We start from the raw sequence: 22196 nt of genomic DNA on the forward strand, positions 1-22196 counted from the left end.
CTCTGAGCAAGAGATTGGGTATCGGATCCAAGGGAGTGGAACTTTTTTCATCGCCTCCTGTGTTGTCGGGCCAAGTTGCCTCCCTTGGAGCTCTGTCCACTTCGGGTCCAGCTCCAATTCTCATGTCGGATCCAGGGAGACCGGCTTCCTTATTGATTCCCCAGGAGGATCGTTCTCCCTCTGCATTCGACGTGGTAGAAAGGGTTCTCTCCACTGGATCGAGACCCTTGACTATCTCCTCTGATTCCGCCCTGACCCCCTCTGCTCTGTCTACGAATCCCATCATTTTACCAGAAGGATGACCCGTGCTCGAGGAGCCCCAGATGGTTCCCCCTGATGAATAAGTGGCTTGTGATTTCCTCCTGGAGAGCCCCACCGGAGATGTGCCTCACAAGCATACATGTAAGAGGAGACATTTGGACTCCCCCAGTCCCTCAACGAGGACACAAATTTGGATGATGGGGAAGGTTCCCCCAGGTCACCTCCCGAGGATGTTGTTTTTGGAGACATCTTGGAGATCCTACGCCAACGGGGAGGTTGGTCCACCCCCAAAATTTCTTTTGATGAATCCGTGTTCCTGGAGGCTTTTGGCACAGGCCCATCTATTTCCTAGGAGTCCCCTCCCACATATCCCCTGGTGGACTTTCACCTCGCTGGCCTGGAAGGAGCCGGACACCAGGGAACCAGTCCCTAAACATCCTGATAAGATCTTGAGTTCACCATCAGATAGACCAGCGTGGAACAAGGGCTCCCCTATAGAAGCTGTGGTGGTAGCAGCAGCCACAAAAACAGGAACTAGCCCAAGAGAGTTTCTTGGTTCATCCCCCTGACCGAGAGTCATGGATGATGGAACGCTTAGGGAAGCGGGTTTATGCGTCAGCAACCTTTTCCATTAGGCCACTGAACTACTTGGCCCACATCACGAGACTCCAGCGTGACCTGGTCAAGGAGATGGCTGAGTTTCCTCCCAAGTCCATGTCGCAGGAGGACAGGGACTTGTTCTCCACGAGGATGGCCACTTTGAAAGCAGTCCCCAACACGTCCATGCGACTCCTCTCACATGCTACTGAAGGAGCGGCTAGGGTGGCTGGGTCTGGCGTGTCCATGAGGTGCAACGCCTGGCTCAGACTCCCCTTATAATGGCTCTACTCATTTTGGTAAGACCGTCAAAGAGACTTTAGTCCCGAGAAGGATGGGAAGACACTGTCTGCCGTCAGAATCTGCTACTCGAACCCGCAAAGATCCTTTTCTCAGAATCGGAGGGGGCAAAAGAAGATGTGGTTCTGGAAGTCACAGTATTCCTGGAACACTCAGGGCTCTTCTTCCCCCAGAGGCAGAGGGGGACAGGATAGATGCCGACCCAGAGGCAAAGGGGCTCCGAGGAATTTTGGGTCTCAAGAACCTTTCTCGGACAGGCCCGTACAGCAGCCCTGAGGGATTGCCCACCTGCTCTACTATGGAGGCAGATGTATATAAATATACGCTTCACAATACAATATTTTTAAAGAAAATATTTTTTGTAAACATTTTTGGAAATGTTTTTATTTATTTATTAGGTAGGCTTATGTATGCAACTAATGTTCCTTGATGTTTACAATATAGTAGAACTGTTTGTTTTATTTGAAGGAAGGTGGCATTTGCTTTCTAAGCAAGAAATGGACAGCCACTCATATTACTGTTTTTAAACATGTGATAGGAAGGAGGAGAATTTAAACCCCAGTGTTTTAAAATGTTTTTATCTGAAGAAGTTGTGTTTTGTAAACAACGAAAAACATTGTTAAAGCTTAATAAACTTGTTTCCTGGGTCTTCTTTCTCAAACCAGGAATTATTTCTTAAAGCTTGCTCTGCAATTGGGGATCACAATCAACGCATCCAAATCACTTCTAGATCCTGTCCAGGTGATGACTACATTGGGGCAAGGATAGACACCTTACAGTGCAAAATCTTCCTGATCACGGAGAGAGTACAAAACCTGAGGATGCATGTGTCTCTGATCTACCGTTCTCATCTTCCATCGGCAGAATCAGTGTTGAGAGCCTTAGGTTCAATGGCAGTGACCATAATGCTTCTTTCATGCACCTTGTTACAAATGAGAGTACTCCAGTGGACACTAGCTGTACAATGGTCCCTGTTGGAACTTCCATTATCGTATCCAATACACCTCACTCGAGTCTGTCGGTCATCCCTTCTGTGGTGGATGTGCTCTCCGGAGATCTTGGAGGGACGACCCTTTGTTTCAGCCCCTGTCCAAGCCACAATGACCACGGATGCCTTCCAACTTGGGTGGGGGGGGGGCATTGTTTGGGCAGGATAGTCCAGGGCCTTTGGTCCCCTTTTGAGTCCAGCTTGCAAATAAATGTTCTAGAGATGAGGGCAGCCCTTTTGGCGTTGCAGACCCTTCATGCCTTTCTTCCTCTGGAAACCATTGCAGTTCAATCAGACAACATGCCAGTGGTCTGGTACATCATCAAACAGGGAGGGACCAGATCTTACCCCCTTTGTCGCGAGGCCATGCCAGTGTGGGAATGGGCGATCTCCACCGGTTGCTTTCTCATAGCAACGCACATTCTGGGATGGTCCAACATTCTAGCATACAGGTTAAGTCGGACTATTCTGATGCTTTACGAGTGGTCACTGAATCATTCAGTAGCAGAGCAGATCTTTCTGGAGTGGGGTCAGCCTTGCTGCGATCTCTTCACATCTCCTTCCAATGCGAAGTGCAGCAAGTTTTTCTCTCTGAACCTCCTGCCTGGGGAGTCCCCCAGAGATGCTCTAGTCCATGCTTGGCCTCCCACTCTTCTGTATGCTTACCCCCCAGTACCTCTTATTCCAAGGTTTCTACAGAAAGCTCGTCGACTTGAGAGCAAAGTGATCCTCATTGCCCCGTTTTGGCCTTGCCAGGTATGGTTTCCCTTCCTTTGTTCTCATCTTTTCGCTCCGCCTTGGATCTTGGCTCCCATTCAGGATCTGATTTCACACCCATCAGGGGTTCCTTTGCCAAACCTGGATAGTTTGAAGCTCATGGCTTGGCTGCTTCAGGTCCCATGATCGCTAGGACACTTGGATTATCCTCTTCAGTTAGGTCTATTCTGGTGGCTGCTCATAAGTCTTCACCCAGGAAGATTTACCGCAGCAAATGGAAATGTTTTTCATTTTGGGCTTCTCAAAGGAGTTTAGACCCTTTCACGGCTCCTATTTCTGCCATTCTTGATTTCCTAGCCAATATTTTTCAACAGGGAGCAAGTTCTTCTACTATCAAAGTTCAATTGGCTGCCATCTCTCATTTTCATGTGGGTGGGAATTCTGCCTCCCTGGCCTCCTCCAGTCTGTGTAAAACTTTTATTAAAGGTAACTTTCTGTTACCCCCCCCCCCCCCCCGGTCAAGGATCCTGTTCCTCCATGGGACCTTACTATGGTTCTTCAAGCTTTGCTTGCTCCGCTTTTTGAACCTGCTGCAAGCACAGATCTTAAATTCTTATCTTGGAAAACAGCATTCCTGGTGGCCATCACTTCTGCTAAAAGGGTTTCAGAACTGCAAGCTTTGTCCATCAAAGTTCCATATATAATTTTCCATAAAGGTAAGGTTTCCCTTCGGTCCAATCCGTCCTTTCTTCCTAAAGTTGCTTCACAAGTTAACATCAATCAGACCATTAATTTACCTATTTTCTTCCCAAATCTTGCTAACAAAATGGAATATAAACTCCACTTGTTGGATGTTCATAGACAGTTACGATTTTATTTACACAGGACCAAAAACTTCCATAAATCCGATCAGTTGTTTTTGTCCTTCTCCACCTATCTTCAGGGTCACTATTGCTTGGTGGATTTCCTCGTGCATCCTTCAGGTCTATAAGGATAAAGGTGTCTCTCCTCCGGGTCAGGTGAAAGCTCATTCCACTAGGTCCATGGCTACTTCTGCAGCTTTTTAGTCTAGAGTCTCATTGGATGATATTTGTTCTGCATCTACTTGGTCCTCATCTCATACCTTTATTTCTCAATACAAATTGGATTTGACTTCTAGAAGGGAGAGCATCATTTGGTTCCGCGGCACTCATGAATATCCTTCCACGAGTGCCATCCAGGAATTTAGTAGCTGGGGACTCTGTCCCACAGGTTGAAGAGCAAATGAAGTAAACTACTTCAGATAAAGAAGTTATTTACTCACCATAATGTTCCATCTGAGTAGTTATACTTCATTTGTCTTCAACCATCCCTCCCTCCTTCCCCCTGACCTTGTCATATGAACAGCTTGTTGGCTGCAGTTGTAGGTCATAAAGTATTCTTCAGGTCGGGTTATCAGTATAAGGGTCAGCAAACTCGATCTGGGGGTTGGAAGGTAGTGGAGGTGTATTATGGGTAAGGGGAGGAGCTTGGAGCTCGGAGCAGATGCTAGTGAAATTGCCGGCTCGGATCTGATACGGATCCGGAATCCCACGGGTTGAAGATAAATGAAGTAGAACTACTCAGATGGAACGTTATGGTGAGTACATAACTTCTTTTTACTCTTTATTCTAGAAATTGGGAAAGAAACCTGGCAAATCAATTTGTTGATATAAATTTGATTCAAAAGCCACTTTTGGAAGAAAGAAAGAGTTTTGTTCTCAATGTTATGAAAGACCGCAGCTTTTTGCTGCTCTGCTGCATATAAAACCATGACCCAGAATCAGGTTGTCTAGGAGTGATTTTAGCACCCGATCCCCCATGAACATGTGGGGCAGTGCTGGAGAAAGGTAGCCCCTTCCATGTGCGCTCTGACCCAGTGATGAGTGGCAGTCCTTGCTGGCCTTGCAGCAGTTATCCCTGGCCAACCGGAGATCTGCGGTGCTGCGGTATTGTTACATTTAGATGAGATTCTGATTCACTCATAATCCCACAGATGGTGGCTTTACGCCATTAGCTTTTTAGCCAAGCACATATACCAAATGTCTGAACTTGCAGTTCCTCTCGTACTGAGCAGGATTACTTTCGCAATAACACATTATCAGTAGGGTAAAACTAACCTGTCTCATGATGGATCTGATTATCTGCATGTTAAACCAGATGAAAAGAAGACAATGTGGATCTTTTGTTATGATGAGTACATAACATTTGTTTTTCTTGCCTTAGCCAAGACATTATTACAGATAGTCAAAACTGGTACACAAAACACAATACTTGTAAATCAGGTCAGTAGAAACATTCAGATGATTATGACACAGACAGAGACGGGGCTTCATCTTCAGATTCTCAAGCTCAAATCTATGATGGTGACTGTGCTCCTCACAATCTCCTCTAGAAGAAATGTATTTTTTTCAGCTTATAGCTAGCATGAATGAAGTGTTTTTATGGGAACAAATGGATGTCTACACTAGTTGAAATGCCTCATTTTGCACTTATTCCTCCTCTAGTGCCAGTCTTGAAGAATGTATATACTGCTGCCTGTAACAGATCTGACTCAACCTTTAGTCCTCCAGAAAAGTAGATAGGCTTTACAAAATTTCTCAAACAAGCAAGCCCTTGTTTTCTCATCTTAGTTCTGACTCTACATCTCTGCCAGCAGGAAAAATGCTCCTGGTATTATCCAACTCTGTCCTATGTGAACAAAGTGGGGAAGATTTTGTACAGATTTTATAAGACAATTTGTTCTTCCACTTTGGCACCAATCTGAATTGTGAAAGTTTCTGCCTTTTGTACAGACAGTTTGAGACATCAAGTTACCACCCTACTCTCTGAAGGTAGTGCCTATCTCAGTCCTGTTGTTTCTAACCTTTCTCAACTAACTAAACATGCCTTCAGGATTGTGTATGATTGTGCAGATACTGTGTCTAGCGCCTCTGCTTCTGCTGCTGTTTTGAGGAGGTATGTCTGGGTGCATAATCCAAAGTTTTATGAAGAGGTAACATCTGACATTTTAAATTCAGCTTTAGATATTTTTATTTGACACATCTGCTACTCAAGTCTTCAAACAATTTGATGAGAGAATGAAACTAATTCAGGGTGTTTCTAATATTTTTCTGCCACCCCAAAATCTCCCAGATTATCTTTCATATCTAAGAAATGTATCAAACAATCCCTGTCCTCTCAAGCCAAACAGAAAATAAAAAAATTGCAGAAGAAGGGGGGAGGCTGCCTATAACTTAAGAATGACATTCCCTCCAACCCTTCCCTTCCTGCCCCTGTCTCTCAGAACCTGCCCCAACAATTGGCTCTCTGCATTTCCCTTTGGCAACAGGTTGTGACATTTGACACTGGATACAACCACCTCTTTTCAGGGGAGTTCTTCCCCATACTCTGAACCAAACAAAATTTTGTTCCTAGTGTTCTTCAGAACTTACTCACTCTAGGAGATGGGGAACCAATAGCTTTAAACCAAGGGGGCAAAGGTTTATATTCCATTATATTTCTGGTACCAAAGAAAGAGTTTCCTTCATAAATTAAGATTGTGACCTTTCAGAGTATGTTACCTCTCAATCCCCAGGGGAGCTTTTTGATAACACTAGGCTTAAAAGATGCATACCACCGCATTACCATAGCCAGAGACTTCAGGAAATTTCTCAGATTTGGTGAATTTAGGTCACATTTTCAGTTGTCTGCATTACCCTTTTATTATCGTCTGCTCCAAGGGATTTTAAAACAGCATGTAGTTCAGCCATAGCTCATTGCAGACTGAATGGCATTCACATTTTTCTTTAGATTAATTTCTTACTTTTGCAGAGTCTTTTCCCAGTTGTCAATAATTATGTCATCATATCATCTCTCCTGACCAGTCTGGGATTCCAGATAAATATTCGGAAATTCTCATTGACCCTATCACACAGGATTGTCTGTCTAGGATATCTTGTATACACTGTAGGTTTTGATGCAGAAGGTGTTTTTTAGGCCAAAAATTTTCATGAGCTTCTCAACTCAGTCTTAGACTTCATCCTGAGAGTATCTCAGGATCCTGGGGTTAAAGGCATCTATGATTTCCATGCCTCTTCTCACCAGGTTACACATGATAAAGATTTGATAATTTTTAAAACACACATGGACCAAACATTTGCATCCTGTGGATTTTCAGATTCCAACCTTGGGCTTTATAAAATAGGAATTGCATTGACAGAGACTACAAATACAAGCACATGCATCTCTCCCCTTTTCTCCTTTATATCTAAGTCAATCTGGATGCATCAGATTTTGCTTTGGGGCAGTTTCTATGGGGTAAAGGTGCACAGCCTATGGGATTCTTCAGTCAGACCAAAGCATGTGAATTTAAAAGAGATGTCTTAAGATCTCTTCATCATCTATGGTCCCCTGGACCTCTTAAGGTGATTGGTGACACTGTTTTCTATCCAGACACTCAGAGCCAGGGAGAAAGGATTCTTCATATTCTGGATGGGCTTAAGCAGCTCAAATACTTCCTTGACAGAATCAAGTCCTTTAGAAAAGCTGATCAGTTCCTTATCTCATAAGTTGGGAGTAAGGGACAGCCCATCATTCATTTATTGCCTTTTGTTTTTCACACTATGGTGTACCAGGTCCTAAAAATATCAAGGCTCACTCTACGAGACCCTTGTTTATTTGATAACATTTTGGAAAGGGATGGAGTCTGGAGCCATTCTACAGGTAGCTATATGGTTCTCTATTCATATCTTTTCAAGGCATTTTTTGATAGATCTGGGACTGGCTTTGCTATGACCATTCTCCAGGGGCTCCTGGATCCCTATCCATCTTTGTCCCAGGTTGGATAGGCTTTGGTTGTCGACCCATATAGCCTAAAGTCTACTGCATCAGAGATAATGATGAACATAATGCAGTTGTACAAGTTGCATTTACCCATTGTAGTAGATGTTCAAATTCCCCACTTCTACAATATCTGCACTCATCCTCCATTTCACTGTTATCGTATATAGTTATTGTTGGGAATTAGTTTTGTGGTTATTTCTGGTTTTTATAGTTCAGGATGAATAAGTTGCTACTTTACTTTTGTTTGGAAGCTGGCCAGTTGTGTCTTCGGCAAGACACAGACCATATAACATAAAGGCCACTGCAAAAGTATGGAATTTGGACATTTACTGTTATAGGCAAGTACGGCTTACACAACCCTGCTTTCTTCCTGAAAGCTTGCCACACGGAAGACTTACAAGGACAAATGGACATGCATCTCAATGTGAACTACTTAAAAAGGTGTAGATCCCCTTTCTGTTCCTCTTTCATAAGTGCTAGAGAAACTTGTAGATATTTTTGACACAGAATTGAATTATTGTTCCATAAAAGTACATTTGGCTGCCATCTCGAACTTTCATCAAGGCCAGTATAATAATTCCTTAGCTTCACTGAATGTATGCAAAACCTTCTTTGGTGGCTTCTTCTGGTTGAGCCCTCCACAATGAGACTTGATTCCTCCTTAGGACTTTGGAAATATTAACTTGGGTTACTGTTGTCTCTACTGTCACAGCAGAGTTAAAAGTTCCTTACTTAGAAGACACTGTTCTTAGTAGCTTGTACTTCAGCCAGAAGGATTTTTGAATTTTGCAGTCTGTCTGCTAAACTACGTTATCTTTTCTTTCACAAAGGATTCTCTTGGAACTAGTCCTACCTTTATGCCTAAAGTTACAACTGAGTTGAATTGAAACCACTACATTCATCTGCCTGTGATCCTTCCAGCCTGCTAAAGCCATTGGGAGTACCGACTAGATTGTATAGGTTCATAGGTGTTTACTAGGCTAATGACCACACTAGCCTTTTTAAGCCAAGAAATGTATCCCAAATCTCAGTACCCTTGATAACTGTAAACAGGGCCCTGGGAGATGAACCATTTACAAGGGTGCCTGTGGCCATTACAGACATAGGTGACAAACCAGTGATGAATTTCCTGTTCCCCATCCAATTGTCCAAGTTACACTTGAATTAGGTTAGGGAGGAACTCTGCTTCATGTGGATGGGGTAGTCTCTAGGATACATACCTGTCTCTCCAGCAGGTCCTATTTATATCACAGGCAAGATTTAAGTCCTAAGAACAGGTAATTCTGGTGCTATTTGTTTTGCAGACATGCAGGAGGTCCATCAGGGTGGGGTCTGACAGTGACTTGTTTGCCAGGCATAGATCTCCCCTCAACAGCCTGTAGAGGACAGAATACAGGGATAGGGCCTAGAGATGGTTTGCATTGGACATGTTTCTTATGTTTGTTTATTTATTTATTTATTTATTTTTATTTTTTTTATAGTTTGGAATCTGTGTGGGCATTATAATTGTTAGATGTTCCTGGTTAGGTACATACCAAAGGGGCAGTGTACTCAATAATAGTTCTGATGAATGTCGAATACAGTGGAACAATGACTTCCTTGGACCTAGATGCCATACTTTGTTTGCAGGTTGCACAACACAGAATGATTTTCTCACTACTGTAATCACATGATGGTCAAAGGCTAGATCTGAAGTAGTTAACATAATTTTATCTGCAACCTGTGGGTATTCGGATCCATATCGGATCTGAGCCGGCAACTTTTCAAGCATCTGCTCCAAGCGCCTCCCCCTTACCCATAACCATCTCCTACCTTCCCTCAGATCTCCTTTGCCGCTTTGTGCATCAGTATCATGATCTCTGTAGCTCCAAGTGTTGGGTTATTAGTAAGTGCCTTTTTTGGTGTTTTTTTTCTCCATATATTGAGAGTGTGTTGCCATTTGGTTCCCTTTCCTCCCCCAATAGTTCGTTCGTCAGTTATAAAAAAAAAAAAAAAAAAAAAGTTTGTTGTAAATAGTCTAGCGCAAGCCCTCCCTACCCCTTATGTGTGATTGTTTAGGGTGTTGGTCTTAAGTAGGTTGGCTGTGTGTGTTTGTAGTATGGCTGATCAGTCAAAACCTACCTTTAAGAAATGCACAGAGTATGGCCATAAGCTTTCACCGGCCGATGGTCACACTCTGTGTGTTGTTTGCCTGGGTGTTCTCCATCTATCTGTACAGTGCAGTGTGTGGGCCGGATTTAACCCCAGGGCCTTGAAAGAAAGGAAGGCCAAACTGGTTGCAAAGGGCCTTCTACTTGTTTCCTCTCTGGACTCATCAGCCTCGGCTCCTCCAGTGGCTGCTCAACCTCCCTCTCAGGCTGGGACTCGCCCTCCCCCTAGACCTGTTGAAGTGTAGGCCAAAGGAAAAGACAGGAAGAAAGGAAAGGATGGGGATAGGCCCCGTAAATGGTCTCCAGAGTGGGAGCCCTTTCCTAACCCGCCTTCCAAAGTGTCGAGATCTAAGTTTCCTCTGCTCCACTCCTCGAGGTTCTCCCCGTAGCCGACGGAGCCCTTGGATCCGAGGCCTTCATCTAGGTTGTTGCAATGACCAGCCAGATCTGAGTCGGTCGCCTCCTCGCGCTCGTCTCTGAGTCTATCAGAATTGGATATGGACAGGATGATGAGATTTATCCAGACCCAAATCCAGATGGGAGCCTTGCCAGGTTCCGTTCTCTCTGGAGCGGGGACCTCCATGCCCTTCTTTCATCCATTTTCTCATTCCCTGATCTGGCCTGTGGTTTCGGGCTTTATGGATCCGAGGATCTTCGGAGCTGGGGGGTTCGGCGCCGACGGTTCCTCCAACCTTGACTCCGGCGATTATCTTAAGTTCCTCTGATCTGACTAGATTGGATCCGAGCAACTCTCGGGGCCGAGGACGGGGAGTTGGATCTGAGGGAATGGAAGTATCTTCGGCTCATTCCTTCGAAGCTCCAGCTACTCCTGCCTCAGCCCCTATCCTTATGGTGGACCTGGGGAGAGCTTCCTCCTTGTTGGGTGCTAAGGAGGTACGCTCTCCATCGGCGTTCGAAGTGGTTGAGAAGGTTCTCTTCCAAGGATTGAGACCCCAGCCTATTTCCTTGGATTCCGCCCAGACTCCCTTGGATTCGGTTACGACTCCCTTCAGCTTGTCCCAGGGACAGCCCATGCTAGAGAACCCCCAGGCGGTTCCCCTGGAGGAATCCCCCATGGTTCACGAGCCCTCTTCGGTGAGTCCCACTGAAGAGGGTTCCCATAAGCACACATGTAAAAGAAGGCACCTGGACTCCCCTGAGTCCTTGACAGAAGGCAGATTTAGATGGAGAAGGTTCCCCCAGGTCACCTCCCGAGGATGTCTCCTTTGGAGACGTCATGGAGATCCTCCACCAGAGGGGTGGTTGGTCAGCCCCAAAACCTTCTACGGTTGAGTCAGTGTTCCTGGAGGCTTTTGACATGGGCCCATCTACGTCCTGGGTGTCCCCTCCTGTGGATCCCTTGGTGGATCTTATCACCACGTGGTCATGGAAGGAACCTGACACCATAGAGCCAACACCAAAATGCTTGGACAGGATTCTCTCTTCACCCTCAGACAGACAGGCCTAGTATAAAGGATCCTCTGTGGATGCTATGGTGGTTTTAGCAGCCACCAAGAGGGAACTGGTACTCCAGTGGGGGTTGGGAGGAAAGTAGAGGTGGCCTGGCACCATTTCACGGCTTGGGATCTATCAGAAAGGTAGCTGGAGAACCAGGAAAGAGTTTTATTGGAGATGTTGAGGTTAGATAGATGATTTAATAGGTGACTATGGGAGATGGTATCGAAGGCTTTAGATAATTCTAGCAGAACAGAAGATACGATATTGCCACAGTCACGGGCAGAATTGACAGACTGTAAGAAGGAGAAAAGGGCGGAGTTGGTACTGTGTCCAGGACAGAAGCCATGTTGGGTAGGGGAGAGTAGTTGGTGTTTGATAAGGAATGGCAGGAGTTGTAAGTGGATACATTTTTCAAGAATTTTGGAGATTGGGGAGAGGATGGCTATGGAGCAGAAATTGGAGGTGTTAAAATTTTTGCCACCCTTGTGAAGTGGAAGTATAAAAGCAGAATGCCATAGTTTGGGTGCATAGGATTCAAGTAGTGATCTATTGATCAGGATGCTGATAAGAAGAGCAATACTGTCAGAGGCTATTTTTAGGAAGGTGGAAGGAATGCTGTCAGGGGCATTGGAGCAAGGTTCGAGTTTAGTGAGAAGTCTCTTTATTAGTTTGGTGGAGATGGGTTTCAGTTCAAAAGTGGGGGGGAAGAGGGAGAGGAGGATCGAGCAGTAGGAGGTGGAGGGTTATTGTTGGTAAAGGTCTTGGTTAGCTCAGCAATAGAAGAGGTAAAGAAGGTATTGAACATTATTGCAATTTCAAGTTCAGATTTGCTGGGGTCTGGGCAAGGGTTATTTTTTGTACCAGGTTTAAGGAGAGAATTAATAGAGTTCCAGAACTGTTTGGGGTTTTTTGTGTGATTTGCTTGTAGTTTGATGTAGTAAGACTTTTTGTCTTTAATAACTTGTTTTTTGGCTTGGTTTCTCAGCTGTTTGTATTTGAGTAAGATTTCTGGTTGTTTAAGTTGGAGGTAAGCTTTCCAGGTTTTATCTCTTTGTAGCATAATTTTTTTGGTGTCTTTGGTGAGCCATGGGGTGGTATTTGCTTTAACTCTTTTTGTTCTTACAGGTGCTAGGGACTCTGGCTGTACGGTGGTTTTGGCTAGATCTCCCCATGGAATATCCAATTCAAATAAGCAAAGCCTGCAGGGCATCACTTCTCTGATGGCTCCAATCGCCGGAGATCTGAGCGGGACGCCCATTTGTTTCACCCACAGCCCAAGCCACAGTGCCACGGATGCCTCCCAGCTCGGGTGGGGGGGGGCATTACCTGCAGCGGACGGTTCAAGGCATGTGGTACCAGATCGAGACCAGATTGCATATCAGTGTTCTGGAGATGAGAGCAGTGCTTTTAGCGTTGCAAGCCTTCATTGCTGTTCTTCCTCCGGGGACTATTACAATTCAGTCAGACAACATATCGGTTGCCTGGTACATCAACAAATGTGGAAGAACCAAATCTTACCCTCTGTGTTGCGAGGCCATGAGAGTTTGGGAGTGGGCGATCTCCACCAGTCGATTTCTGATTGTAACGCACATCCCGGGATGCTCCAACATTTTAGCGGGCAGATTGAGTCGGGCTATTCTAATGCCATATGAGTGGTCTCTGAAACAATCGATAGCAGAGGAGATCTTCCTTGCATGGGGTCAGCCTTGTTGCGATCTCTTCGCATCTCCTTCAAATGCAAACTGCAGCGAGTTCTTTGCCCTGATTCCCTCACCAGGGGATCCCCCAGAGATGCTCTAGTCCATGCTTGGCCTCCCAGGTTACTGTATGCTTATCCCCTGTTACCTCTCATTCTGAAGTTTCTTCAGAAAGCTTGCTGTCTGGGGTGCAAAGTGATCCTCATTGCCCCGTTTTGGCCTCGTCAGGTGTGGTTCCCCTTCCTCTGGTCTCATGTTCTAGCTCCTCCTTGGATTCTCGATCCTTGCCTGGATCTCATCTCTCGGGCACTTGTCCACCCATCCTGGACAGCCTCAAGCTGACTGCTTGGTTGCTCCAGTTCCCTTGATTGCCAGGACTCCCAGTCTTTCATCTTCAGTAAAAACTGTTCTAGTGGCATCCCATAAGGCCTTCACTAGGAAGATTTACTGCAGTAAATGGAAATGATTCTCTGTTTAGGCTTCTCAGAGGATCCTGGATCTCTTTACAGTCCCTGTTCCTGCAGTGTTGGATCCCTTAGCCAATATTTTTCAACAAGGGGATAGTTCCTCCACGGTGAAAGTGCAACTGGCAGCTATCTCGAATTTCCATGTTGGTGAAAACATGAATGCCCTGGCCTCTTCTAGACTGTGTAAGGCCTTTCTTAAAGGCACCTTTCTTTTACGTCCACCAATTAAAGACTTTGTTCCTCCTTGGGACCTTACCTTGGTTCTGCAGGCTTTATTTGCTCCCCCCTTTGAACCTGCAGCATCAGTAGATTTGAAGTTCTTATCCTGGAAAACAGCCTTCCTAGTGGCCATTATGTTGGCTAGAAGTGTTTCTGATATTCAAGCTTTGTCTGCCGTGCCTCCTTACTTGATCTTCCATAAGGATAGGGTTTCTCTCCACACGAGAACCCCTTCCTTCTTACCAAAAGTAGCTTCTGAATCCTAACATTAATCAAACAATTAACCTACCTGTTTTCTTTCCAAATTTTCAGAACAAGGGTGAATATAAGTTGCATTTGCTAGATGTTCATAGACAGCTTCATTTTTATTTACACAGAACAAAGCCCTTCCCTAAGTCTGACCAGTTATTTGTGTCCTTTTCTAAACCCTTTCTGGGCAAAGCCATCTCCAAGGTTTCCTTAGCTAGATGGATTACACAACGTATTTTGCAAATTTATAAAGACAAAGGTCTGTCCCCGCCTGGTCCTGTTAAAGCTCATTCTATCAGATCTAGGGTGACTTCTGCTGCTTTTCGGTCTAGGGTTTCACTGGATGACATTTGTGCAGCAGCAACTTGGGCAAGGTCACATACCTTCTTTCCTCATTATAAGTTGGATTTGCTCTACAGAGGGAGAGCATCCTTCGGCTCTGTGGTGCTCAGGAATATCCTTCCGTGAGGGCCTCCCAGGAGTTTAAGTAGCTGGGGACTCCGTCCCACAGGTTGCAGATAAAATGAAGTTAACTACTTCAGATAAAGAAGTTATGTACTCACAATAACGTTCCATCTGAGTAGTTACGCTTCATTTTTCTGCAACTGTCCCACCCTCCTTCCCCTGAACATCTTCAGGGTTTGTTATAAAGTTGAGTTGCTGATTGGATGAGTAGTGGCAAACTCGATCTGCGGGAAGGTAGGAGATGGTGATGGGTTATGGGTAAGGGAGAGGAGCTCGGAGCAGATGCTTGAAAAGTTGCCGACTCGGATCGTATGTGGATCCAAATACCCACAGGTTGCAGAAAAATGAAGTGTAACTACTCAGATGGAACGTTATGGTGAGTACATAACTTCTTTTTTACTCTCTGTTTGTCCCCAAGTCCCTGAGTACTATGCCAATTCCAGGGGTGGGGGGTGGGATGACTTCCCAGAGGATGCTATTATGCATTTCTTGGCATTTAGTTTTAGTCTGCGGCTCTGCTACTAGTTATTCTTTTGTGTCAGCCCTTCCTGGAGAACATTTATGTTGGTAGAGGATTCTGTGACTGCTCCTAATTTGCAATAATCTGCAAATTTAGGCAGCCCAGAAGCCTTTGACATTGGCCTTGATTTCAGGGAAATAAATGCCACAAAGGAACATTCCCAGGACTGATTCCTGAGGCACTCCTCATATGACTGGCCTTTTTGTTAGAGGTGGACTCCCCAGTTATAACTTCTGGGTCCTGTCTTTGTGCCAGCTGACTATCTGCTGGGTGACATAAGGGCTTGTACCTAACTTTTTGAGTTTGTCACCAATGCCCGAGTGGGATATTGTGTTAGATGCCTTGGTCACATCAAGGTAGGCAGTGTGACCCATTTTGCCTTTATACATTGCTTTGATGACCACCTCAAAGAAGTCCACCAGGTTAAGTAGGCATGACCTACCCTTGATGAAACCAAATTGCATTGGGTCAAGTGTCTGGAAGTTTCCTGTAATTATTGATCATTCTCACAATTCACCTGTCAACCTTAGCCTTTTGAATACTTGCCAAGGCTCTTGCCACCCCCATAGTGCCTTTTTTAGGCAAGGCTCAAAAGACAAACCCACCGCCGTAAATAGCGCAAGTAACAAAAAACTGAGGGTAATGCTACTCAATGCCAGAAGTCTAAACCTCAAAATGCACACACTCGAGGCACTCCTCAGTATGGAGAAAATCGATATATGTGCCATAACAGAAACCTGGTTTAAGGCTCCAGAGAGCACCCCAGCACTACCAGGCTGCAACTCATACCATACATTTTGGCCACAGAACCCAAACCGAAATACAAAAGGTGGGGGCATATCCATATTCATCAAGGATACCCACACCTCTAGATTAGTGGCACAGCACGATGCTGTAGAGATCATCCACGTGCAACTAACAATGGACAAAACTGCAGTTCAAATTGTAGCTTGCTACAGATCACCCACCATGTCCCAGGACCCCCATTCCGCGTTTCTGTAAACACTGGGAAACATAAAGGTCCTACCAAACACCATAATATTGGGTGATTTCAATTACCCAAACATTAACTGGGAGAACTACTCGGGTACTAACTCCCTTGCCCAACTTTTCCTAGAATTTATAAACTCAAACGCCCTGGTTCAACTGGTCAACACTCCCACCAGAGGTGACAACATGTTGGACCTGGTCATCACCAACATGGGTGACCGTTGGTCCACACCAGAGGTCAACCCCTTGCTGGTTAGATCTGACCATAAACAAATCACTTTGTATATCCATATTCCACCCCCACCCCCGGACAAGAAAGCCACCTTGAAAAACTTTTCAAAAGCAAACTTCACGTTACTTAAGACCGAGGTGGAAAGTTTCAAAGCCCCCATGCTGAAGGATAACACTGTCAAAGCTGCAAAATCCTTTACTAATGCATTCTACAGGCAGCTACAAGAATGCATGGATCCCAAGCAAAACCAAGACTCACTTCTCCAAGAAAAGGAAATCAGTCTGGTGGACTTCTGCCATAAACAAGCTATACAATAGAATGGGGAAACTAGTACAGGAAAGAATAAAATCCCAAGAAGGGAAGACATCTCTGATCAGTATCAGCAAGAAACTACGATCCCTCATAAAATCATTCAAGGCGAGCTTTGAAAGAAAAATTGTCAAGGACTCCAAAGATAACCACAAGGCATTCTTTAGCTATGTCAAGAATCTAAGTGGCAATGCTCAGATCTGCTCAAAGTTGGTGCAGAATGGCACAAAATACACTGAACCAACTGATATTGCCAACATCCTGGCAGACAGGTTCAGCGCAAACTTCACCCCCCTCTCACCCCCAAAAGGGCCCATAACCATACCAGAAGAATGTAAAGTCCCTGAAATCACAGACACTCGGGTTAAAACAGCCCTCTCCAAAGCCAAAATCACAGCATCAGTGAGACTGGACAGTGTCCCAGGCTGCGTCCTACACGAGCTCAAAGACAAACTAACCCCTCACCTAAACACACTGTTCAAACTCAGCCTCTCCACAGGCTACATACCCATAGAGTGGTGCACAGCAATGGCTATTCCGTTCCACAAAGGTGGAGCCACAACAGACCCCGGGAACTATCGCCCTATAAGCCTGACTAGCTTGGTTTGCAAGGCTATGGAGCGCATCATCATGGAACTCATTAACAGAGACATTGGGAACCTCCAAACACTGGTCCCTACCCAGTTTGGCTTTGTTAAGGGCAGATCATGCCTCCTAAACCTGGTGGACTTCTTTGAGACAGTTACCAAGGCTATAAATGAGGGAAAGGTGGTACACACAGCCTACCTAGACCTCGCTAAGGCCTTCGACACCATTCCCCATTCTGGTATTATAGACAAGCTCACCAGCCTGAACATAAACCCCTACGTCACAAGATGGGTTGCCAACTGGCTGATAGACAGAACCCACATGGTGAGAGTTGCAGGAGCTAGGTCGGTCTCTAAACCGGTTACAAGTGGTGTTCCCCAGGGCTCAGTCCTAGGACCCCTCCTGTTCGGCATATACTTCTCAGAGGTACAGGCAAGCACAGGAGGACTATGGCTGACCAAGTTCACAGACGACTGCAGACCAGGGGCTGTAATTGACTCTCCGGCTGACACAGACATCCTCCAAAAGGTACTCACTGAGACGGCTACCTGGTGTCAAAATCATGGCCTCAAGCTAAATGCCAAAAAGTGCATAGTCATCCCCTTTGGAAAAAACAAAGTACCCACAAACTGCCACATAGGTGGTAGTCCCCTAAATATGGAAGATGTAATAAGGGATCTGGGTACCCAAGTAGATAGTAATCTCACCTTTGATAATCACATTGTCTAAGTGGATAGAAAATCCTTCTACATGGCCCACCTAATCACAAAAGAGTTCGCATCCAGATCAAAAGAGGTCATTGTGCCCCTCTACTCATCACTCATCAGACCCATCTTGGAGTACAATGCCCCATTTGGGATGTACCTTACAAGACACCTGCAACAGCTGGAAAGACCATAGACGTACCTCACCAAGAGGATCAATGGCCTCAAACAGATGCCCTATGCAGCTCAACTGAAGAAACTCCAGTTGTACTCGATTGCATACCGCCTACTCAGAGGTGATCTCTGCCTGACATACAAGGCCATGTCCAACCCAGAATTGATGGACATGCTCCACCTAAAGAAAACCGTATCCCCTCGAGCCACACGCTCTAGGAATCTAAACCTCACCACAACAATAAATAGAATGTGCTGGAGGGATATATTCCTATCCCAGAGACTTCCCATTCTTTGGAACAAGATCCCAATCTACATTAGGCAGAGCTCCTCGCTAACGCACTTCAAAAGAAACCTTGACAAGTGGATGGGAAATGGAAAGTTTACCTCAGGGATCACTTCAGTGGCTCTGCTGGACAGAGGCACAGGGAACTAATCTAAGGGGGCGGCGAAAGCCAACACATTCTGGCTAGGCTTATAAATGCCTTTGGGCAGATAGCCTAGTACCCACCTATGAACCTATGACTTTACATATGAGACCAGTGAGACTTATGTCAGTAGTTTCCAGGGTCTCTAGATGGCACACCTTTGTGCAGAGGGATTACTGTTGCTGTTCTCCATTTGTGAGGCATGAAGTCTATTTGGAGGCTATAGTTAAATAGCAATTCCAGAGAACCTGATAAGTCATGTTTCATTTTATATAGAAGGTATCCTGGGATATTATCTGGGACAATTGATGCAATGTTCTTGGCCTTAAGTAGAGCATTAAGGACCTGTTCCCTAGCAATAGTAGGGGGAGTTGTATTTGATGGTATTTCCTGATGGAAGGTTAAGGGGGGGGGGGTAAAATTGAAGCTGCATTTGTTGGCTAGTAGGTTTGCTTTATCTTCTGGATCAGTTTAGGTGGCTCCATTACCAATGAGCTCTGCACATAATTGTGTATTGCATTTGAGGTTGCAGACATAGCTAAATAATGGCTTGTGGATGTTTTTGGCATGTGAGGCAAAATTTACCTGATATTTGACTTTGGTAGACTTCATTTGTCCTCTGAGTTGTTTTAGTTTGATAAGAGTGCTTTTATCCTGCTGGGTGCCACACCTCCTAATTTTTGCTATGATTTTCTTTTTTCCTGTAGTGCAGCCTATTGATGATGTAATTCCAACAGGGCAGCTTGTTTTTTTGAGTTAATTCTGTACTTATTCCTGGTGGGTACTGCTGCCTCTATGAAGCTATTAACATGCTTGTATAGGGATTCTGTGTATGGTTTTGCCTAGGCAGCAGTGTTCTAAGGGTTTATAGGGGCTTGCTATTTTACCAGGTTACCACTTAATAGTAGGAAGTTAGCCTTAGAATAGTTCTTGAGCATTTAAAGGGTTAGCTGTGGTTCCAGCTTTATTTTTACTTCAAAGGAGACATTTTGTGCTCTGACCTTACCAGAGAAGACAGTACACTAGGGAGTGTGCAACACTCATATTACTGAGGACCAGATCCAGCATGTTTGCACCCCTGGTCAGTGTATTGACAATCTGGTCCAGGGAGTTTGTGTTTACAAAATCCAGGAATCTCTGTACTTGTAACTTTGGTGTCGTATATGATTCCATTACTAGTGGGGTAATTAAAAATTAAAATCACCCTTGAATATGGTTTTGGGTTGGATGGTTAGTGTTTCCAGTAATTTTAAATACTTGTTATGGGTTTCCTGGGTCATAGAGGAAGGGCCTATAGCTTGCAAGGAAGTGGTATGCAATTTTGCCTATGGTTATTTTTACATGGAGAAGCTCAAGTGCATTGTCCTGTTTGACCAGCCCTGAGGTATTTTTATTGTTGTCAGTTGAGACACCTCCACCTTTAGTCCCTGTCTGTGGGGTAGCTGGTCTAATTATGTAGAAAGCATTATAACCGTGCACTGCTGGTGTGTATTGATTTTGATTGCTAAGAGGTGTTATGTCGACAGAGCCAAGTCCATAGGAAAGGATATCCAGCTTTTTCTTCTGCTTTAGTTCTCTGGGCCATAGATTTTTTTCTCTCTCTCTCTCACACACTTGCCAGTTAGCTGTTTGATTGTATAAAATCTGGCTGTGTAAGTATGATGAGCTGTCACTACAAATTACTAAGGTTTACTGTTCTAGAACTTTAGTTATCTTGGTAACTTTTTTTTCAGAAATGCATCCCTTGGTGATATTTTTGTAGTAAATAATGGGTCTATCAGATCTAGATCTGTCTTTGGGCTACCATTCCAAGGGTGTATTCTCATAGTGGTTCAAAGAGTAGGAAGAGTTTAGGGCTCCATCTTACCAGTTACTGAGGACAGACGCACTCCTTTCAGAAGTTATACAAGCACCTTATTGCTAATTCCCTAAGAGTGAGACCATCCTCAACAAGTTCACACACCTTCAACGGTCTTGTGTGCATTGAGTTTTAAATTTATTTTTTCTTTTGCACAGCTAACCTCAGAGCTGGCTAGGGAGAGCAATGTAATGCATTATGGTATTGAAAGGTACATAACAGCCTGTTAATGTTTGCATTGCACAGTGATACTTATGTCCACTGCCTTTGTCCTGTAAGTTACAGAAATAACACTGTAGTAAGTACATTATTTTTGCTTGCTGTGTTCCATAACCTGCACATCCTACTCCTGTATAGTGCACAGAGTATCTCCTCCTTAAACTGGAATGTGCCAGAATGAACTAAACAAATTGGTGAGCATTATCTGTATGTTAAGGTAGTGCACAGCAGGCATTTTACTAATCTTTAGTATGTTGTGCTTTATGCACACCAGGGTCGTATTCTGCTAATAGTTCAACATGTATAGTTTGTTTCCAATGACCTTGTGTTTTAGAATTCTATGATGATTTCACTTTAAACACTAGAAATTATTCATAACTTCATTGCACTTTGTTTCCTTCCATTTGATTAGGTGCCACTGGATGACTATGATAGCATTGTAGAAGGTGAAGAAGATTTTGAGAAAGCAGTCCATGCTGTTCAGGAGCAGACTGAAGCCATCCAGGCTGTGGTTGGTGTTACTTTCTGTATTCAAATTAGAACTCTGGAATGAGTAACTTGCTTTACTTTGCTTTGTGGGTTGTCTAGTTAGTCGCTTATTGCTGTAGATTTAGTCAGTATTAGCACTGTCTTCTGTTATATGACTAATTATTTTCCAAACTTAGTAAAAATTTCTTTTGAGCAACTGCTAAAATGTGTTGTGCTTAAATTTTGATTTTGGGACTCGGGTAAGTGGGAAAAGTTTTATTTTCTTCATTATTGCTTTGCATCTTTTCTCTTTACAAGTTTCTATGGCCTCAGAAATATTTATGTATATGTATATATATATATATATATATATATATATATATATACAAAAGCACTTACACACACAATCACACAATTCATCCCTGGTTTGGCACCTATGTCTCTAATGGACACCTATCAAGGATATCAGAACATGTAAACATGTCAGATATTTGGGATTCATGACTAGGCTTAAAAAGGCCCTTGTGGTCGTTAGCCTAGTAAACACCTATGAACATACATATATATATATATATATATACAATTTGGACACGCTTCTTACTTGCCTCATTCTCATTAGAACCCAACCAAGACTTCTATTCACTGCACCTACCCCCACTTTACTTAACTCTCTCCCAGTAACTTTCCAAGCTATTGCATAAATCTTTTACTTTGCATCACTTGTTTCCAATTATTTTTCATACACCCTTTTATTAAATGTTTAATCCATACCCCACTCCTAGCTTTCTACTATTTCTCTTACTCTTTTTGACCATTGTGCCCCCCCAGTTCAACACCTTCTCAAGTCCTCAGACTAGAAGAAGGTGTCAATCTATCAAAGCAATTACAACAAATGCCAATAGATCTCAGAGTAGGTATGCATGTATGTGTACATGTGCGTGTGTGTGCACACGTAATTGTGTGTGCGTGTACGTGTGTGTGCGTGTACACGTGTGTGTACACGTGTGTGTGTACGTGTGTGTACACGTGTGTGTGTACGTGTGTGTACACGTGTGTGTGTGTACACTTGTGTGTGTACGTGTGTGTACACGTGTGTGTGTGTGTGTGTGTGTGTGTGTGTGTGTGTGTGTGTGTGTGTGTGTGTGTGTGTGTGTGTGTGTGTGTGTGTGTGTTTTGAAGGTGTGGAGGTGTTCCTCACCTGGAGTTTTGCCAAAAGTTATTTTAGCAGTTTCCTTTTCAGTCTATCAGCATTCGGTGTATTGTTGACAGATCAGCATGATGCCAATTGAACATCCC

General features: G+C 44.3%; 1 protein-coding gene across 2 annotated transcripts in view; it reads left to right on the plus strand.

The window, feature by feature from the left end:
• SPAG16 (sperm associated antigen 16) overlaps positions 1-22196 on the plus strand; it is a 971574-nt gene that overhangs the window by 192563 nt on the left and 756815 nt on the right. For both annotated transcript variants that reach the window (XM_044075715.1, XM_044075714.1), the window contains exon 3: positions 20845-20943. In XM_044075715.1, coding sequence (XP_043931650.1) covers positions 20845-20943 — 99 coding nt within the window. The remainder of the gene's footprint in view (positions 1-20844; positions 20944-22196) is intronic.

Source organism: Protopterus annectens, chromosome 6.part1 (assembly GCF_019279795.1).
Source record: "Protopterus annectens isolate FY-2018-M chromosome 6.part1, PAN1.0, whole genome shotgun sequence".
Taxonomy (NCBI): Eukaryota; Metazoa; Chordata; order Ceratodontiformes; family Protopteridae; genus Protopterus; species Protopterus annectens.